At 46.8% G+C, this 17,407-nt stretch overlaps 1 protein-coding gene across 7 annotated transcripts in view; it reads left to right on the top strand.

Moving 5' to 3' along the window:
• ALKBH3 (alkB homolog 3, alpha-ketoglutarate dependent dioxygenase) overlaps positions 1 to 17,407 on the top strand; it is a 49,298-nt gene that overhangs the window by 13,767 nt on the left and 18,124 nt on the right. For all 7 annotated transcript variants that reach the window (XM_043973113.1, XM_043973116.1, XM_043973112.1 and 4 more), the window contains 4 exons: positions 1,104 to 1,151; positions 4,438 to 4,541; positions 9,019 to 9,107; positions 14,352 to 14,561. In XM_043973113.1, the coding sequence (XP_043829048.1) occupies positions 1,104 to 1,151; positions 4,438 to 4,541; positions 9,019 to 9,107; positions 14,352 to 14,561 (451 nt within the window). The remainder of the gene's footprint in view (positions 1 to 1,103; positions 1,152 to 4,437; positions 4,542 to 9,018; positions 9,108 to 14,351; positions 14,562 to 17,407) is intronic.

The raw sequence follows: 17,407 nt of genomic DNA, 5'->3' as shown, positions 1-17,407 counted from the left end.
GGACCTGCTCTGTGACCGAGAGCACTTGTCTAACCCTGTGTTTCAGTTGTAAAATGAAGAGTTTTATGTCTCCTTTCCTCACTGCTATGTTATGTGGTTAGTTTTGGCAGCATCTTTGGGATCTCAGAAAAACTCCAGCCCTAGAGAAGTGCCAAGTTGGATGTTTCCCGTAAGGCATTATTCGCGCTGTTGCCCTCAAGGTTTTAGTTTTCCATTTCTCTGTCTCATTTGAAAAATCCCTTGTCTCGCTCACTTCCCCTGGCCTTGCTGTCTGGCCATAGCTATGTTGAAAGCATTCAGCCTTTTTTCATCATTAGACAGGCAACTTTTTGGCATTCAAATCCCCAGTCCTAGGGAGAGAATATATTATATTTGTCTTTTAACTCTTACAGAAACTAAAAGAAAAGATTGTAATCTTCTACAGCAGGCCCTTCAAAATTACCTTGGTTTCTTGGTTAAAAGTACCATTTTAAAGTTGTTGTGAGGGTGGGAAACATACTTGATGGCCTCTGTAAAAGCTGGCTTGGAGCCAGAGAGCCATTGTAGAGGTGCTGGTGGACAAGAAAAACCTGCCACTTTATACAGGATGGGAGACAGTGTGATGGTGAAATTTGGTACAGTGTGTGTGCACTTGCTGGGTAGTGAGTGACACAGATTAAGGGGAGAATGTGGGTAGATAGAGGGAGGCTTGATCCCATGTTATTTTCCCTCATAGCCTCTTGTCCATAACTCTCCTATTTAAGAAGGCTGTAGGGATAGCTAGTTGGCACAGTGGATAAAGTGCCAGCCCTGGATTCAGGAGGACCTGAGTTCAAATCTGGCCTAAGACGCTTGTCATGTACTAGTTGTGTGACCCTGGGCAAGTCACTTGACCCTTATTGCCCCGGAAAAAAGAAGAAGAAGAAGAAGAAGAAGAAGAAGAATGCTGTAAATGTTGGCCATTGTGGACATCTGGCCTTGAGCAAGGGGAGGGGGCATTTGGTAGGAGAATAGCTCCTACCATTCATCCCTGCTTTGGCTCTGGAACTTTTGAATGTCTACTTGTAAAGCCTGTAAAAACCATTTCTCCCACTAAGAGGTTTTCTTTTGTTTTCTTTCCTTAGCAAAGAAGGTGTCTATGAAATCAGCACATCACCCACAGGCGTTTCTCGGTGAGTGAGCGAACCCTTCCAGTAAAAGGGCTGCTTCTCAGTAAGGCTCTGTCATTTAAGAGTACCCACTTGAGGACTTTACTCTGAGAATATGCCCATATATGTGCCCAGATTGGAACCATCTGACTTCAGATTCATGAATCCTATTTGGCAGCTTAAGTTAGAAAACAAGGATGCTTCTGTTTCCTCACCTGAAGAATGAGTTTGGGAGGGAGGGGGAAAGGGTTGGACAAAAGGTTCTTTATAGCTTGCTGATTCTGTTGTACTTTGTGTTTGTTTGGTCACTTGTAATTTTTCAAAAGCACTTTTACATCTCTTCTTTTATCCACATAACGTTCGTCTGGAGCTTGAATAGCAAGGTTTGTGTTCTCCAGAAATTCTTTTTGCATTCAAAAATCTGATTTTTGTGGATATTTTTGGTTCTTTATATCACATTCATTTCTGAATCTATCCTTCCTCCCTTCTCTACCCAGGGGTCCATCCCTTGAAACAAAGATTAAAAAGGAAAGTTTCTCCCAACTTTAACAAGCCAAAGAGAGCTGTTGAGTGACTTTTCCAGAGTCCTACAGCAAACTGGTGAGAGCATCAGTGCCAGGACAGGTGTCTTTAACTCAGTATCCAAGAAAATGAAACTACCTTCTTATAGTTTTTACACCCCTAGAAAATATGAGTTAGGAAGAAAAAAGAGACTTTGAAAACAATTAATTAAAACCTTTTGCTGTCTAGCCATAGCTATGTTGAAAGCATTTGGCCTTTTTTCATCATTGGACAGGCAACTTTTTGGCATTTGAATCACCAGTCCTGGTTCATAACAACAAATAAATAAAAAGTAAATGAGAAAATAAATAAATGAATGAATGAATGAAAAAGAAAAAAAGAAAGTTCATAGGAGTCCAGATTAAGAAGCAGCAGGGGCTTCATAGGCCGCCTCCATCCCATGTCTTTATTTTAGAGATGAGGACAGAAGCTGAGAAGCTGAGCTCACATAGCCGGCATCCAAGGGAGGATTTGAATCCAAGTCTTCCTGATTTCCTAAGTCCGGCATGCTGTTTGCTCCACCATTCAGTGGTTCGTTCAGTGAGGCTGCTGTTGGGCAGGTGGTTTATGGAGTGCCCTTGGGAGTTGCCTTCAGCACCTGTTTCTAAGGCACCAGGGATGAACGGTCTCACGATCTTGTGATCGCGGCTCATTTTGACACAGACTGCCATCTGATTCTTTTCATCAGACTTGGCTCCAAATGACTTACGGTGTCTCCAAATCCATCCTCCACCCCCAGGTGATGATTTGGCACAATTGAAAATATCTAAAAGCTGTTCTTCTGCAGGCAGTTCCCAACGTTGGAACGAGGAAGAGACGTGCCAGCCATTTGGAAGGACGTGGCCCTCCTTTGGCTGGCTAAATTTGCTCAAGGAGTCACTGGTTACAGATGACTGCTGACCGGTCTGCCTGGGAAGCAGGAACTGGCAGGTCCCACTGAGCTCCAAGGACCTCAGGCCGGGTCCAGGGCCAGTCTGGGGCTGCTGTCCAAGGTCCAGCCTGGCTGAATGCAGAGTTGTTCCCTAAGTGATGGATGTCCGGGAGATTGACCTCTAGGGGATGAAATAGTTGGCCACAGTGACCCATTGCCTATCTCATAGCATCCCTTGGAAGTGGAAGAGGCGTGTCCAAAGGAGAATTGTTCTTGATTCAGGAGACTGTAAATACTAGAACATTGAATTTTCTTAACACTTGAGTAATTAATTTTTTCTATGAAAACGGATCACAGTGTTGTTAGATTCTGCCCCTAGATTCATCTTTCACTTTGACGGGGGCTGCCTATTGAATGTATGATAACAGGGATTATGGAATTGTATAGTGCCTGGAGTGGACATAGCTTCTGCCCTTCAGTAGTTTATTCTCAAGAGATAAGACTGAGAACATAATAATATTAACTTAGATATATGTAGCTCTTCAAAAATTTCAGGGGCTTTCCTCATAATAGCCCAGTGAGGGAGGAGTTTCAAGGATCATTCCCCCCATTTTATAGATTAAAAATGGGTTCATTAAGGTGGAGCGACTTGGCTAAAGTCAGCTATCTTAGGGTCTCTTCGCTGTCTCTTCCTATCTCCAGAGTGAGGGCACTTCCAGGAATTGGATGGACAGCTGGAAAATTCCCAGAAGAACAGAGAGTGGGAGTAATCTTTTGGAGAGTCTCATTTGCCTTTGTGTGTTTCATCCCAAAGACTTGAACCAATTCATTGGCTTTAAACCATAAAGGTCTGAGTGCCTTGAAGAGAGTGGCCTCCAGTACTGTCCTCACCTGACTAAATGCTGCCTCTCCCCGCCCCCCTTTTGCTGTAGGGCAAAGGGGAAGACCAGATGGGGGGATGGCATGCTGCGAGTTTGAGCCTGAAACAAAGCATGCAGCCATCAACTTGGTTAGGAACTGATTGTATTCATTACCTCAGATAAGCCAGGGTAGTTGTGTGCCAGTCTCATGGCTGGGATGCGTGAACATCCTTTGTTCATGCTTCTCTGTCCTTTTCTCCTCTTTCTTATCTTGGTTTCCTGGCTTCTTGCCTGGCTTCATGAAGCATTCCTCTTTGTCTCACAGGGGACCTTATTTTTGTTTTTTATTATCAGTTCATTTGACTATATGGCGTGTTACAAGCTTTTAGTGTACTTTTGTTGTTGTTGTTGTTGTTGTTTTTTTAAGTGAGGCAATTGGGGTTAAGTGACTTGCCCAGGGTCACACAGCTAGTAAGTGTTAAGTGTCTGAGGCCAGATTTGAACTCAGGTACTCCTGACTCCAGGGCCGGTGCTCTATCCACTGCGCCACCTAGCTGCCCCTACTTTGTTTATTTTCTACCTAAGCAGAGTAGCTGCTTGCAAAAATTATTTTAGATAGAAGATAGAACTTACTGGGCACTCGGCAGACTGTGTTTTCTGCCAGATCCCCTAAACAGACTGGGCTTGCATATTGTTGCTGGGCTTGGACCTCTTTGGTCCTTTTTAAAATCCCCAAGTAGAGCACTCCTAACATTTCTAGCTTATGCAATCTTTTTTCATACTTTTATGGCCCAGTCTCCTAGAGTTTCCACAGCAGAATATTGTCCAGTCACACACAATGTCACTTGGGTATTCACTGCCTTGCTGACATTGGGTTTTCCAAAGTGCCTCTTGATTAATAGATTAAGATGCCTGATAGCTTGCTTGTTTGCTTTTACATCTGAAGAAGTTATCTCAGAGTGTTGTTATCTCTACCTTAGTACTCTCTAATCTTTCACGCTTCTGCTTCCTTAATCAGGATATGCTTGTTTCCCAATTTCATTGAATCAGAAGAAGCAGATTGGATATTTGAACAACTGTGCCAAGATGTTCCGTGGAAGCAGAGGACTGGTACCCGAGAGGGTGAGTTCAGGAAGACTCATTACCTTCCTTAAAAATGCATAGGCATTTCTCATTTTAAGCAAGGATCACGCAAGAGCTCCAAATATCTCAGCTCATAGAAGGTGAACATTATTTTCAATGTCCTTTCCACTCTAATGGCAGCATCATGAACCTAAGGAACGGGGACACTGGTTTTTATACGTCTCCTTGCCTACGGGATTCTTTCTGTAAGCCTTGTTCTAAGTGCCTGTAGACTATAAGCTCAGGTTTCTAACCCTAAGCACTAAATTGTTCAGCCTGCTCTCCTCCTGTCGCTCGCTGCTCCTCCACTCAGCTACATGCAGACAGTCACCCCCTGAATCTTGCTGTTATCCACAAATGTAGCACCTCCATGCTGAAGAATTCGGAAATCCCTTTATCCAATCACAGTCAATTGGACTTTATCACCTCTCCCTCTGCCTTCCTTTAAGTAATCTTACTCTTTATCCATCCCATGTCCTGCAATCCCTTGACACCTCAGTTTTCTCCCAGGCCATCTTCCCTATACGAGGCACTCTCTCCTCCTCTCCCTGTCTTGGGGAACCAATTCAACTCTACCTTGTCTTCCTCTCTCGAATCCCTAGCCCCTTCCTAATATTGCCAGTTACACCCAGCGAAGCCCCAGCCTTGGGTCACCCTCACCATGTGATAAACATTTGATGTTGAACAAATATAGTGAAAATCACACAATCACTCTGGGTCCACTACAAGTTTATGTTGCACAGCCTCAACTGGGCCCTCATGGCCACTAGGCAATCCTGCTGTATCAGCTTGCTATCCCACTCTCCATACCAACTCTTCCAGATCTTTCCTTCCCTCCTCAAACCTCCCATGGCTCCCCCTCCTTCCACCCTCTCAGCTAAGAACCTTGCCTCATATCTAACAGAAGAATTCAGGCTGTCCCCGAGAGCTCGTCTTCCTTCTTCCTCATCTCCTTCCCTTCTCTCTCGCATGGAGGTGGCCTTACCCTACCGAGGGTAATCCCTCTGCCTGCACAGGTGGTCCCCTTCCATCCTTCTCTAGTACATTCCGTGCTCTGTTCTGTCCTCCCTTCTCTTGACCTTTTTTCACTATCTCCCTCTACCATCTCCTTTCCTCCTGCCTACAAACATGCCTCTAGCCTGAAAAACCTCTTCATCTTTCTGCCCCAGCCAGCTGTCTCCTACTTCTCTTCTGCCTTTTGTGGTGAACTTCCTGAAAAGTCTCTACAGCAGGTGCCTCCCCCTTCTCTCTTACTCTACTCTGGCTCCAACACTCTCTCTGCTCTTACTAATGATCTCTTAGCCGCCAGACCCGGTGGCCTTTTCTTGGTCCCATCCCCTTTGACCTCTCCATAGCCTGTGACACGGTTGATCACTCTCTCCTCCTCGATACTCTCTTCTCTTGAGGTTTTTGCTCTCTCCTGCTTCCCCTCCAGATGATGCCCTCTGACTCTGGCTGTCCCACCAGGCTTTCTCCTGGGCTCTCTTCTCTTCTGCCACCATACTACTTCACTTGCTGATCTCATCAACTCCTATGGATTTAATGACCATCTCTAAGGTGATGATTCTCAGGTCTACCAGTCCTGCCCCAAACTCTCTGCTGACCTCTAGTTTCACAGCGCCAATTAGTGTCCAGGAGACATATTACACTCATTATCTTTTCCCCTAAACTCTCCTCGGTCCCAAACTTCCCTGTTATTATAGAGGGCAGAACCATCCCTTGGGCTGGTAACCCAGGAGTCGTCCTTGACTCACTGTCTCTTGCCCTCCGTGTCCAAGCTGCTGCCGACTCGCGCAGATTTCGCCATTTCAGCCTCTCTTGGATACTCCTCTGACGAGGCCCCACCCTGCTGCAGGCCCTCATCACCTCACCTGGGTCCCTGCAGTAGCTGTTGGGGGTGGGTTTGCCTCTGGTCTCTCCCCGCCCCATTCTGTCCTCCATCCCGCTGCCGAAGTCATTTTCCTAAGCTCAGGTCTGACCGTGTCATCCCCACCCTCCATGAGGAGCAGATGCAGAAGGCTGACTCTGTCTGGCATTCAGAGCCCTTCATCACCAGCCCTCTCCTACCTTTTCAGATCTTCTTACATTTTACTCTTCCACACACGCTCTTTGATCCGGTGACCCTGGCCTCCCGGCTGTTCCCCTGACCCTCCATCCCTCAGCTCTGGGCATTCCCTCGGACTGTCCCCCACGCCTGGAAGGCTCTCCCTCCTCCCTGGCTTCCTTTAAGTCCCAACTAAAATCCCACCTTCTACAGGAAGCTTTCCTTAGCCCTCTTTATTCCAGAGCTCTCCTTCTCTTGATTATTCCCTGTTTAACCCATCTATCACTTGCTTTGTGTTTATTTGTTTGCCTGTGGTCTCCTCTGTTAGATTGTGGGCTGCTAGAGGGCAGGGCCTGCTTTTTGCTTCTTTCTGTATCTCCAGCACTTAGCACAAAGCCTGGCCTGTAGCTGGGGCTTACTCCATGTTTATTGAATTTATCAAGTTCTTTTCTAATTCATGTGATCACTTACAGCTGTAGACCAGTCACTCCATTGCCGTAGGGAGCAGTGTCCTGCTGAGGAAGCTCCCCTACCATGTGCCGCGGCCGCTCTCAGACAGCTACCTGCCTGGGGTTGGGGCGCCCAGGCCACTGGGTCAGAGGCAGGGTTTGAACCCCATTCTTCCTGACTCCCAGGCCGGCCTCCCTTTTCAGACTTCCAGAGCCCATGTTATGGTAGGTCGTACGCACCGCTCAGTGAGGATACTGGAGGCGCTCCCCTCCGCCGCACCCCCCTCCGCCACACCCCCCTCCGCCGCGCTCCCTCCCTGCTTAGTTGGGCCACTCTGGGCAAAGCTGCTCTGACGTTCCTCATTTGTCAGACCAGCTCTGTGTGCCTGGCTTCTCTCCAGGAGGGGTCGTCAGGGTCTATGAGGAGGATGCCCACAAGAGCACATCCAAAAGAACCTTCTTTTCTAGTACACCTTTTGATTCCTTCCCCGTTCTTCATTTGAAACCTTTTTGTAAAATCCCTTCTGTAGTTGCCTTGGTTTTCTCTCTTCTACTTTGTTCTCTCCCTCTGTCAGCTCTGGTATCAGCATTCTTTCTTCACACATTCAGTCTTTCATTTGTGTTCGAGCATCAGCTTTCCTGCTGGTCCCATCATTTGCAGTGAGTCCTTTGTCAGTCTCTGCTGAATGACCTAAACACAAAACAGTGCACCTTTTAATGAAAAGGGCCCATTCCCCATTGCTTCAGCCTTTTGCTTTCTCTCTTTTGCACTTTTTCAGTTTGTAGAGAATTATAAGTGTAGCATATGTCTTCATGCCAAATTAAAAACCCCAGAGACACTTGAAATGTGAAGCTGCCTGAGGCGCCTGCTCCACCACGTGTTGTCACTGGGGGGCGCCTGTGCCACGGCCGCTCCTCCCCTGGATCAGTTACATGGAGAAGAAAGGGCCCTTGGAAGTGGCCGGAGGAAGGGAGGGGCTCTCAGGGAGCTGCTGATTAAAGGGGGTGAGGCTGTGTTTGACACGAGGACTTTGCTGTCCCAGACCCATGTAGCCCTGGCCACGGGGCAGACGTAGTAGGACCCTGTTCCTGCCTTTGGAAGCAGCCTGGACATCCGGGGGAGCGTGGTCTTAAAACCCACAACTATTGTCACTTCTCTTCTTACCGTTGCTCTCCTTCACCATGCCCTTGCCTTCACCCCCTTAACTTTATCACTCACTCCTCCCTAATGGGAATCCTTGGCTCTTCTCAGGTAAACGTCTTCTCACCTTAACTAATCATGCACGTTCTGATCACTGGGCCTTTGTCTGTGCAGTTTGCCCAGTCTGGAATGTCTTCACTCCTTCTGTTCTGTCTCCTACATAAATCGTGCTCATCCTCCCAAGGTCCACCTCATGGCTCTTCTCCCCTACACTGCCCACGTCTGTCTCCTTTTGGCTATCCCTTTTGTACTTACTATCTGTGCTTATATACTTGGCTTCACATGTTGTTTTGTATTCCTCTCTGCTTCACGTCTAAGAAATACATTCTTGGGGGCAGCTAGGTGGGGCAGTGGTTAAGTACTGGTCCCAGATTTAGGAGGACCCGAGTTCAAATTCAACCTTAGACACTTGACACTTACTAGCTGTGTGACCCTGGGCAAGTCACTTAACCCTCATTTCCCTGCAAAAAAAGAAAGAGAGAAATACATTCTCGAAGGAGGGCCTTTATTGCAAAGCTCTTATAAGCACCCAAGAACTATATTGATCCCATTGTAACTTGCATTCATAGAATGAAGTCTCCTTCAAAGGAAAAAAAGTGCATGCGCGTGCACACACACACACACACACACACACATATGAATAACTCTGAGTAGAGAGCATACATGGGTTTTGCACAGTCAGATTTTGCAAGGGGGAATATTATGAACTATATTAGAACCAATATTGGAATTAAATTAAATCCAATTGAAAAATTCTAAAAGCCTTGTGTTTTCTTTCTCTAGGTACAACTTATCTGCAGCCAAGATTGACAGCGTGGTATGGAGAACTCCCTTACACTTATTCCAGAATTACAATGGAGCCAAACCCTCAAGTATGTTTAAATCGTGTAACTGATACATTTTGATGGACTAAACACTAAGAATTTATGGTGCAGAGCTTAAAAATGATAATCCGACTGGTTAGGGTCTGTGGAGCCTCCGGTTCTTCATGACTATCGTTCTTCACATTCTTTGTGTGATCTAGTGCAACAAGTAAGAATAAGATCAAAAGCCCAGCAGTGCCTAGCATCTTAAGAAAATGGAGCTTATTTTTTCATCCATTCTCCCTTCTATGAATACCTTTGTCTCTCCATACTATGAGGTAGGATCCTTCAGCCTGCCCTGTGAATTCATAACATCCCTTTTGCAGGCTATTTTGTCATTTCTGAAGAATCTCAGCTTTTTGTGTGATTTTTGGCTTTCAGACCTCCAGTGTCATCTTTTTGGATGTCTCTTCCTCCCTTTTGCTTTGTTTGGAGTGTCCACTAGGGTAGCTGGTTCCTTCCTAGTCTGTAAATTAAAATTGTCAAGAGGAAGGAGTTGGTACACAAGAAAGAGCCTCCTGTTGAATTCGTAGGCTCCTTGCCCCTGGCAAGGGGTGTTATGTGTTAATTAATAAACTTGGAAGAAAAGGAGATTGTGCTCACTGTATGTGAATAAACAGAAGTGTGTGGCATTTCAGAGGATGTAGTTAATATGTGGAAGATACTGGTTAATTTGTAATGGAAAAAGATGTGAAAGGGTAAGAATACTGAATTGACCAACATGATTTTTGACTTAAGAAAGATCCGTGTAATCATTTATTCCTAGTTTACTATTTTGTGTATGTAGGCCAGGTAAAATAATGGCCCCTTGACCATCTGAGGGTCTTTTGGAAACCTGTGTTGGGAATTGAACTCTGTCTGATTCCTGTAGATTCCTATTCCCGTGCTACTTGGCATTATTTACTGTCTCTTTTTTCAACAATTACTGAATCAGAGCATGGAAATTGAGCAACTACTAAGGTTGGGGGGCGGGGAGAGCTTCTTACTTGTTATGGTTGATCTTTCCAGATTAGTTGGAGATACATGGCGCCTACTAAAAAGTGGTGGTTTAAAGTAGAAACCCATGTAGCATATCTCTCTGTTTCTAGACCCTATTGAAAGTTTCAAATTCCTTCAAAAGGATTAGATTTCTTTTCTTTTTTAAAAAAAAATATTTAAATATTTATTTATTTAAAGTTTTGAGTTCCAAATTCTATCCCTTTCTCATTCCTACCCTCCCCAAGGTTGGAAGCAATCAGTATAGGTTATACATGTGCAATTATGTATATAAAAAGACTCAAGTAAAAAAAAAAGAGAAAGTGCAAAATAGCAGCTTCAGTCTGTGTTCAATCAATATCAGGTCTTTCTCCGGAGGTGGATAGTAAGCTTCATCATTAGTCCTTGGATCATTGTATTGCTGAGAGTAGTTGTCATTCACAATTGCTCATAGAGCTAGAATGCTGTCACTGTGCACAATGTTTTCTTGGTTCTGTTCACTTCACTAGACATCAGTTCATATGAGTCTTTCCAGGTTTTTCTGAAATCCTCCTGCTTGTCATTTCTTATAGCAAATAATATTCCATTACAATCATATCCCACAGCTTGTTCAGTCATTCCCCAATTGACTGACATTCCTTCGATGTCCAATTCTTAGCCACCACAAAGAGTTGCTATAAATATTTTTTGTACATTTTTTTCCTTTTCTCTTTTTCACAGTTGCTCTTGTTAACTGTTTCCCTCCATCCTATTTCCTTCCCCATGATATTTACTCTATTATCTTCTTTCACCCTCTCCCTCCTCAAAAGGGATTTGCTTCTGACTGCCCCCTCTCCCAATCTGCCCTCCCTTTTTACCCCTCCCTCCTTATCCCCTTCCCCTCCTACTTTCCTGCAGGGTTAGATAGATTACTCCAACCAACTGAGTGTGTATATTAGTCCCTTCTTGAGCTAATTCTGATGATATTAAGGTCTTTGAGCCCATTCTAATGAGTGTAAGGTTCATTCACTGCCCTGCTCCTCCCCCATCTCTCCCCCCACTCCATAAGCCCTTTCCTGTTTCTTTCATGTGGGATTTCACCCCATTCTGCCTCTCCCTTTCCCCTTCCCCCAATGCATTCCTCTCACCCCTCAATTTTACCCCAAAGATGTCATCATGGGGCAGCTAGGTGACACCGTGGACAAAGCACCCACCCTGGACCCAGGAGGACCCAAGCCCAAATCTGTCCTCAGACACAAGACACTCACCCACTGCGCAACCCCAGGCATGTCACCCAACTCCAACCACCCCACATAAAAAAGATAAAAAATAAATGCTTTACAGATATCATCCCTTTATAATCAATTCCCACTTCTGTCCTCTGTCTAAATTGATTTCTATCATCTGCCCTAATACTGAGAAAATTCTTATGAGTTAGATATATCATCTTCCCATGTAGGAATGTAAACAGTTTAACCTTTTAACATCCCCCTTAATTTCTTTTTCCTTTTTCCTTTTTATGATTCTCTAGGGTCTTGTATTTGAAAGTCAGATTTTCTATTCAGTTCAAGTCTTTTCATCATGAAGGATTAGATTTCTTTAATTTGAATTGGGTAGTTTATTGGGAACATACTTCAGTCTTGCAGATAGATTTTTAAAAAATCTTTGTACCTCACAACCTAATTTTCAGAGTTGGTATTTGAATTAAGGTAAACCATCTAAAGACTTGGGGCCAAGGGAGGTTGTAAAGTACCCTTTCTAGAATTTTCTTTAAAGCAGAGTACCCATCACCAAACCAGGTGGTTTGTTTATTCTTAGTTTTTAATTGCACCTTAGATATAGTTTTTCCTGAAAGGGAGAGGTAGGCTAGCAGCACTCTCCATGTCTCTTTTAACCCTGAGAGTCCTTTATTTCTTTAGCGTTGACTGCCTTCACGTGAGTTTTCAGGATGGGATGCCATCCTTGAGTAGGCTCCCTTAGAAGTTCAGCTCCCTGGGTCATAGGGGAATTAGGGGAGTTGGTGCAATAGTGATCAAGGGATGCTTTGTCCTCTGGCTCATTGTTTTCTTCTCCCCTATCTTTCTGTCAGCTTAGCACTCAGGAAAACAGAGATTTGTAACCTAGAAACATTACAGAATTGATTACTGCCACATGCCCTGAACACAACCAAGAGTTGTTTCTTCAAGTTCCTAGCCCTTTTGCAGAAAGACCACTCTCTTTCATTGATCTCAGTCGAGCTTTACTGAGCATCACATATTCATGGAGATACTGTGATTTATGCCTCTTTCCTTGTTAAGTCCTGGGTGATCTGTGCTACTGTGATAGTGTCATGAAGTGCAAAGCTTTAGGATCATCAGGAAATGTAGCTAATTAGGTTGTTTGAGGAACTTTGAGGAAAAGGGGGCTTGAACCGAGTTCAGATGTTGACTCTAGTAGTGGTTAGCAGTTACGAACTAAATACAATCCTTCCTTCTCCCTGGCCCCTTGTTCCCCAGTCACTGTTACTGTTCTTACATAAGTCTGAGAGCGAGAGCCTCTGAAAGCCCTTCCTTGATGATCTTAGCAGTCAGGAGCCCTGAGCGACCCTGAATGCTGACAGTTTTCTTTGGCTCACTGTCCTTTCCTCCACCTTCATACACACTATCATGTATTTTTGAAGAATCTTTGAAGGACTCTGTAGAGCACTTTGTTTGGACTTCTGGGAGGAAAGGCACAGAAACTGTAACAACAAAGAGACAATTCAAGGTGTCCCAGTGGAAGGTGCAGAGTACTTTGTGAGGTTGGGGTCAGAGCTTCCTGCCAAGTAATGAGAAAGCAGGAACTTCCTAAAAGAGCCCAAGTCTCTAAGTGAACCAGCCGCCCTCAGTGACCCAGAACCCACAGGGCACAAGGGAGAGAACACACGTGAAAGGAAAGGATGGTCACCATTAGGTGAAAGACCATTAACTTTTCCCTCACAGGGTCACTGTGTAAAAAGTATTCCATCCAGGAAGCAGCCTTATCGTCTGTGAAAATAGTCCCATCCACTCTGGCTGAGAGCAGTGAGGACCCACACTGAAGGGCCTTTTAAACCTGGATTCTGGGACACAGGCTGGAGGCTTTCTCTGATCTCCACATGGAGGTATCTCCTCCTCCTGAACTCAGCACTCTGCTGTCCCATCTGGGATGCAATGGGCCTCTGCCTGGCGTGGCTGTTCATGTGATGACTTGTTCTCTCTCCCTGACTGGGCTGAAAACGTCTTGTGCACAGGGAGCAAATTTGACTTTTCATTGTATCCCTCACAGGACCGTCCCTAGCATGCTGCCTTGCATGGAGGACATACTCGAGACATTTGTAGTGATTGGATTTTTATTGATCTTGTGTTTCTACATTATTCTTACAGCTCCCTAAAATAAATGTAAATAAAACAGTCCCATTTTCCTAAGAAATACAGGAACAGAACTAACAGAAGGAGGGTTACATAGCAAGGTGGTTATCCGTGCCAGAAAATTCCACGTGGTACCTGTTAGCTAGCTGGAGACACACTGGATACACCTGGTCTGATATGATAGTTCAGAACCGACTTATTATAAGCCTGCCAATTGATTAGCCTGTTATTCACATGTTTTACCCTGATTCGGTTTAGTGACAGTTGTCTCTCTGAAGTGGATCATGTACCAACTGTAAACAGTTGCAAAGAAAAGGAATCAGGCAGCTAGATTTGTTCTGGTCCTTCTTTATGACTGGTGGTGGTGGTAGTGTTCTCAGTTAGTCTTGTCCGACTCTGTGTCCCTATTTAGAGTTTTCCTGGTAAAGATACTGGAGTGGTTGGTCATTTCCTTCTTCACTGGATGAAGGCAAACAGAGGTTAAGTGACTTTCCCAGGGTCACACAGCCAGTGAGTGTCTGAGGCCAGATTTTAACTCAGGTCTTCCTGACTTCAGGCCCAGTGCTCTATCCACTGAACCACCAGCTGCCTCAGACAGATGTAGCTCAAGCCTAATAGTTCTCATCATCAGTCCGATTCCAGTATAACGTGGCAGAGGGTGACTAGTCTTTGTAATAGTGTGTTGTTGAGTGTGATGGGAAAGGATGACATGGCATTACACCGTGCTGTAATGTAACTACAGAAATAGAGCCAAACCTTGGTTGTCGAGCCTCTCGGGATGGGTTGCAGACGGGCATCTCACGTGGCTCCTCATTGCAAACCATCGCCATGGCACACCCACACCTCGTCCTTTTTTCTCGGCCTTTGCTTGATCCCGTTGCCACCTCTCACTTCCTCTCTGTCCTGTTCCTGCTCTGCCTGTCCACTGCAGTGGCATCCCGTGCTGAGCATGCTGAAGAACCGCATTGAAGAGAACACCAGCCGCACCTTCAACTCGTTGCTCTGCAACCTTTATCGGAACGACAAGGACGGCGTCGACTGGCATTGTGACGACGAGCCCTCGCTGGGGAGGTGCCCCGTCATCGCCTCCCTCAGCCTGGGAGCCACCCGCACCTTTGAAATGAGAAAGAAGCCCCCCCCAGTGAGTACTCTCTGCTGCCCACATGGGACTCCCTGGGGGTGGGAGCCCCCAGGACCATAGTGTCAGCACACGTTTGTTAAGCACCTACTGTGCGTCTGCTGTGCTAGGCGCTGGGGGTACGGGGACAGAAGGATGCAGTCCTCGTCCTCCTGGGGCTTATGCTCTTTTGAGGGCAGACGGCAGGTACACGTGTGGGGGTGTAAAAGACACAGAGTAAGTACGAGGGCTTCTTTGGGCCCAGTGACGAAGGCTCATGGGTGACAGGGAGAGTGGTGGGTACCCTGATAATGGGCCACCTTCTGGCCAGTCACCTCAGTGCATCCTCCTTCATCTTTTCAGTGCGCCTCTGAAGCACAAGGGGCTTGTTTTATCCTTGCAAATAAAGAAGCGGCGGCAGGGGGAGACGGCGGCAAATTCAGTGACAGAAGTCAGTGACGGAACTAGACGGAGAGTCAAGGCTTTAACTTTCTCGGGGCTTTTCATCCTCATGGTTTCTCTTGACACAAAATGATCCTGGTCTTGATTCCTTTCCCAAATGCTATGATGTAGAGCGCCCCCCCCGCCCTACTTTGTAGTGGCTGCAGCAGCTGTTACCTCCTCCAGCGGGCTCAGAATCGCAGTCTGGTGGGGAGCAGAGGCGTGGCAGCCAGTCTCCCCTAACCTTGTCCTGTCCCCCAGCTTTTCTGGGTCCTGGCACGGTTCAGCTCAGAGATCGTGACAAGATCCCAGCCAGGGTGGAGTGCTGACGGGCAGCTTTTTAAATGTGACCCGATTCAGACCACGGCCGTGTGGGTCACCTGGGCTCGGTGTCTGATCTTCATCAGAAATATTGCCCCGAGGAGAAAGCCAGAAGGAGCAGTTGTGCTGCTGAGGCACACGTTGATGCCCAGATGCTGTGTGGGGACATTACACTGACCCCTGTCCTCTCACTCTTTGTGTAGAGAAGTAGCAAGGCGGCTGCTTGGAGTCCAGAGCCTTTTGAGTTCAGACCCTTTCTCCGGCGTCCTCTATGCACTAGCTGCTTCACAGGACTGTCCTGTACCCTTCTGAAGTGCTTTGTGAACCTTGAAACTCAGGACATAAGTGCCAGCTCCGGTTAAGGTCATCCCTGTTTTACAAAAGGAGAAGTCAAGGCCCAGGGAGGTTGGCCCTAGTTACCTGCTTAGTCACTGGCAGAGCTTGCTCTCCTGGTTCCAAGACAAGCACTGGTCCGATGTCCCAGTGATGAACAGGAGGGAGGGAGGCCTCATGCGTTGCTGGGGCTAGCTAGCAGCCAGCGCGGCAGTGCTGGTCCTCTTTGGGAAGTAGCATCCTCCGGGGTTCTCTGGGCCACAGCTTGAGAGCCATCTCTCCAAGGGCTGGCATAGCCTTGTTAGGTTTTAGTGAAACACTCACAGACCCCCTTGTTTCTGGCTTCAGTTTCAAAAGTAAAGGGGAGTTCGTGCAAAGTGACTTCCCAGCTCTCAGAGAACCTCTGCCCAGTGTCTGGAGCAGAGGAAAGCAGACTTGGACCAGCCTTCTTGCTTGTTGCTGCTGCTGTTGCTGCAGAGGCCGGCATCTGACAAGGCGATGAGTTGTGCAAGTCTCCTGTAACGTCCTAGGTTCAGCCAGGCTGGAAGCCTGAGCATAAGCCCCTGTCTTGGCACCCATAGCCTTGGGAAGAGGCCCCAGGGAGATTGTTTCCCTCTCACTTTTCCCCCAGGATAGAAAGGAAACATGTTCCCAAATTGGGCGTCTGCTCAGTTTTCTCCGGAGAATCTGTCTGTGAATGTAGCTGCTCTAGTCCAAGGTTGAGTTCAGATGAGCATCGCCTCTGGGGTACTGAGCTGGCTGTTCTGGTCCCTCTTGGCTGCTCTGAATAATAGTTGGGGGAAAGCTAGTGCTATCATCTTCTGTCAGTAGGACATTTGCGGGGCTGGCGGGGAGACTCTCCTGCCAGTCCCAGTTCCCCTTTTTCTGATCTGTCTGACTATTCTGAGCAACAGCTTCCTGCCTGCAGGGAGATGTGGGATGTGAGCCTCCTGCCATCCAGGGCCAGCCACTCTGCTCAAGGCTCTTTGGACTTGGGGCACTTTCAGAGAGAATGATGTTCTGGCCTTTAAAAAATGGACCCAGGGGCTTTCTTCACAAAGCAAGCGGGTGCTCCCTCTGCATTGACCCTGTGGCAGACTAATGGAGGTTACAGTTATCTGCAGGCAGCCCCAACTTCTTCACTTCTTTTCCTGTTGGCTTCTCTTAGACCCGGGACTGTCTTATTTTGGAGACGTCGGGCCTCCCCTCCATGATCACACAGTAAGCTGAGCCACCATGATACTCAGGATACGTGGGATCCCTGTCCCCACCCCCATCAGGAGTGCCCAGCCTCATCACTGTCATGGCTCCCAGGCCAGAGCGCCCTTTCTTCCCTCCTTTCCTCCTTTGTTTGGTTTGGGGTTTAGGGCAGGGTTAGTGACACTTTTAGCATATTCTGTAAATACTGCCCCCCACACACACTGCATTGATAAGGAAACAGAATGTTGGAATGGGAGTGGACTTTGGGGCTCATCTTTTGTAAGCCCTCATCATATAGGAAACTGCTGGGTCTGGATTTTGTTGGAGGGGAGTGACTGCACCAAGGTCACACAGCAAGTCAGAGCTGCCCATAAAACCTGGGTTTCCTGATTCCTGTTCCGGGAACTTTCACACTCATCCCACCACCCCTTGGTAGGTCTAGAGCTCAGCCCCATTTTCAGTTCAGCCCTCCAAGGCCGTCAGAGCTCTCAGGGCTCCTGGGCCCCCACACAGTTGTCTCTCCCTTGGCTTTGCTGCAGCATTGAAGCCCCATTGCTTTAATTCTATGGAGAGGG

This window comes from Dromiciops gliroides, chromosome 6 (assembly GCF_019393635.1).
Source record: "Dromiciops gliroides isolate mDroGli1 chromosome 6, mDroGli1.pri, whole genome shotgun sequence".
Lineage (NCBI taxonomy): Eukaryota > Metazoa > Chordata > Mammalia > Microbiotheria > Microbiotheriidae > Dromiciops > Dromiciops gliroides.
This window is presented reverse-complemented; position numbering and strand designations above follow the sequence as displayed.